At 39.3% G+C, this 3,153-nt stretch overlaps 1 protein-coding gene across 1 annotated transcript in view; it reads left to right on the top strand.

The window, feature by feature from the left end:
• LOC113227508 (cAMP-regulated phosphoprotein 21-like) overlaps positions 1 to 2,965 on the top strand; it is a 41,011-nt gene extending 38,046 nt beyond the window's left edge. The window contains exons 22-24 of the mRNA XM_026460445.1: positions 123 to 225; positions 1,103 to 1,260; positions 2,855 to 2,965. Of these exons, the coding sequence (XP_026316230.1) occupies positions 123 to 225; positions 1,103 to 1,260; positions 2,855 to 2,965 (372 nt within the window). The remainder of the gene's footprint in view (positions 1 to 122; positions 226 to 1,102; positions 1,261 to 2,854) is intronic.
• The last annotated feature ends 188 nt before the right edge of the window (positions 2,966 to 3,153 follow it).

Here is a 3,153-nt window from a genome sequence, read left to right as displayed (position 1 = left end):
CTCGTACACCTTGCTTCCCAAACGTAATGCTACCGCTATCCTCAAAGAATTATCATCGAGCTACTAAATTCAGTGTCAATCTCACCTTGAAGAGTTACCTGTAATGTGTTTTACATTTCCAGATGATCCCACAACCGTACCCGGTCGTGCAGCCGGTGTATCCTGTATTGGACAACAAGCAGCCGGTTAACAACCAACGACCACCCAAACGGAACTCAATATCCGGTAAGATATGCTTCCGATCGATTTTGATTACGACAACAGCTTCAACTTTCGTGGACTTGTCTATGTGATAATCAGTGATCGGATTTTAGGGACTTCATTTAGCTAAAGTAAAGAATAACGTGGACATTATATTACGTTATCTTTTCTCACCTGTAAAAGCACTGAAACGTCACATTAGTTCATCGAGTATATAACCAGAAATAAGAGACGACATGTCATACAATTTGTTTGAAAACTATCAAATAATTACGGAGACAAGTGCGCTCTAATGCCAGCCCGAATTCGAAACAATTGACGGGTGTCGTCAATTATTTTACTTCAAATCGACCAGTTGAGCAAAATTAATATATTTAATTACCGATGAAATGTGATTCCGTTTGTTTTGTAATTAGATAATTTGCTGTTTTTCCCATGCCACCGAATGGAACAGCCCCCATTCAGTTGTTGGCTACCACTAATTTGTGATTTCAGCGCAAACGAGAGTTAATATTTAAAAGTGATATAGGACCCATTAACCTGATGAGTTTATTTCTGGTATATACTCGATGAAGATTGGCAACGAATCTGCTTTCAACGAACTTCCGATCGCGTCCGTACGCATGCCGACGACAGCTGATCCTGGTTTAGAAACAACGAATCGGCTTAATGCGACAAGTGTGGGTAATCACGCTCGCATCAAGACGAATCCGCGTTAATAAGTTTGGTGACTCCCTAACAAAATATTATCATAATTGGATTATAGTCTCAGTGGAGCCTCAATTACAATGACCAGTGGTTACAAAAAAAAATTGTAGAATTGTTATCCAGGCGTACGACTTGTTGGTCCCGTCTCTTGATATCGTCTATCTATTTCAAGACTTTATTTTCTATGTTGCAGGGTCATCGCGCAATACGCCTATGCAAACGCCACCGGACGACAAGAAAGTGCCTTACGACGACACGCGACACGACGCCGGCCAGTCTGCTACACAACAACAGCTACGACAACACTCGAGCGAGGTCGTCACTGCCAGAATACAGGAGATACAACATCAGGTATATACAGCTATTTATATTATTATCGTACATTATTTACAATAAGTATAACATTTTTATGTTTTTTAACGTTAACTACAGTTTGTTCGTAATATAACGTGCTTCATTTGTTTGAGCGTTTCTCATTTATCTCCAATACTCGCCGAGATGTAAGCCTCGGAGCATAGTGAACGGTAGAAAACGTATGGCGGCCATATTGAAAAATGGCGGAATTAAGAGTTTGACTGCAAATTCTGATTACTGTTACCCGGATATGAAAGAAAATATGTTAAATTTCAGCTAGATCGGAGCACCTTTTTGTCGAGCCGCCATCTTGAATCGGCCATTTAAAAAAATAATTTTGACAGCCAGTTAGATCCTGTCCCCCTCTACAATATTACAGAACACGATCTACCTATCTTCAATAGTTTAAGAGATACCGGCCCCCCGAAATTTGAATGGCGGCCATTTTGTTTTTCGATCCTCTTTCCAACAAAAAATAATCCTCGAAATCGGTTCATAAATGCCGGAGAATCGCGTGACGTACACACACAAAAAAAATCAGTCGTTTTTATAACTTTCTCCTTTTCTTGAATACGGTTAAACATAAAATAATGATTAAATTCATTGACTTACAATTATATGGACGTCGGGTCCGCGCTAAAAAGTGTCCGAACTTATAGGGCGTTAAAATCGTATACAGAGCGTCATTCACGCTTTAGTCTTCGTTTGTTCGACTGACAGCGAAGCAAGCAAAATTAGACAGTACTGCGATGACATTACAATTTGAATTCAACGTTTTAGCTTTTTCATATTCCTTTACATGTCACTACGTTTAAATAGGTTGACTTGGGACATTTTTTTCGTGGTTTTTGTATTAGACCCGTCGTCCATTGATTTTTAAGTCAATGATTAAAAATAAACATAGGAAGGTTACAACACTATACAAACATAAAATAAATGTAGAGAATAGAGAGGAAAAAACCTGACTTAGGGGTTGAAGAAATGTTCTTTCACGTCGTTTGAAGGGGATCCTCGAGTAGGTTCAGGCAAATTTATTTGTCAGCACTTTCATTTAGCTCCTCTTAAAGACCGAATATGTTGTTTAAAATCGACAATGTTGTTACAACAATTAAACATCAAAGTGCCAACGCGATCGGAGCGTTACTTATATAATAATATGAAACAATAACATACACACAAAAAAACTGGATAGTCGAATTGAAAATCTCCTCCTTTTTTGAAGTCGACTAAAACACATAGTCACGAACGCCAGGGCTTGTAATAAATATATACAATCGCATCGATGGCATACACTGTAAAGCTTGCCATGTACAATTCATTCTCTAAGATACCTGACCCCCGTAACCGACCTTTTGGTTCTGAAAGTCTTCTGATGTATTCAACAGAAAAGTGCAAAAAAGGAATTCCAACTTTTTGGTTGAAATTGTATTTATGTAATGTAATTAAGGATCAAATTGGCTTAACTTCATTAAACGTCGTTACGAACACACAGACAGAACAGACGAACAAGTCGTGCAACTTCAATCTAATTTCTAATATTTGCATGTTCATGACACTTTGTATAATAAATGGCTTCTGTACTGTAATTCAGGTGGCTCGTCTAAACATGCGCGGGGAGAAACGAGAATGGCGCAGGCGCAACAGCGGCAACGGAATACTGGGCAGTTATCCCGCTAACACCTTCAATGGACGATTGCCGTGAGTTACTACAAGACTTCGGTCAAATATGCACCCCATAGTACAATCCTTAACCTACAGGATATATCACGGAGTATGTCCGATGGAATTGCACGATTTAATTCCGCTTTCCATCATAGGGGGACTAGACGTAGGCTGGGGTGCCACCCCTATATTCCAAGGGTTCGCTAGAAGCGTTACGCTTTCATATTT

This window comes from Hyposmocoma kahamanoa, unplaced genomic scaffold (assembly GCF_003589595.1).
Source record: "Hyposmocoma kahamanoa isolate Upper Pololo Valley unplaced genomic scaffold, ASM358959v1 211, whole genome shotgun sequence".
NCBI classification, from domain to species: domain Eukaryota; kingdom Metazoa; phylum Arthropoda; class Insecta; order Lepidoptera; family Cosmopterigidae; genus Hyposmocoma; species Hyposmocoma kahamanoa.
Note: the sequence above shows the minus strand (reverse complement) of the source record. Positions and strands in the feature narration are given on the sequence as shown.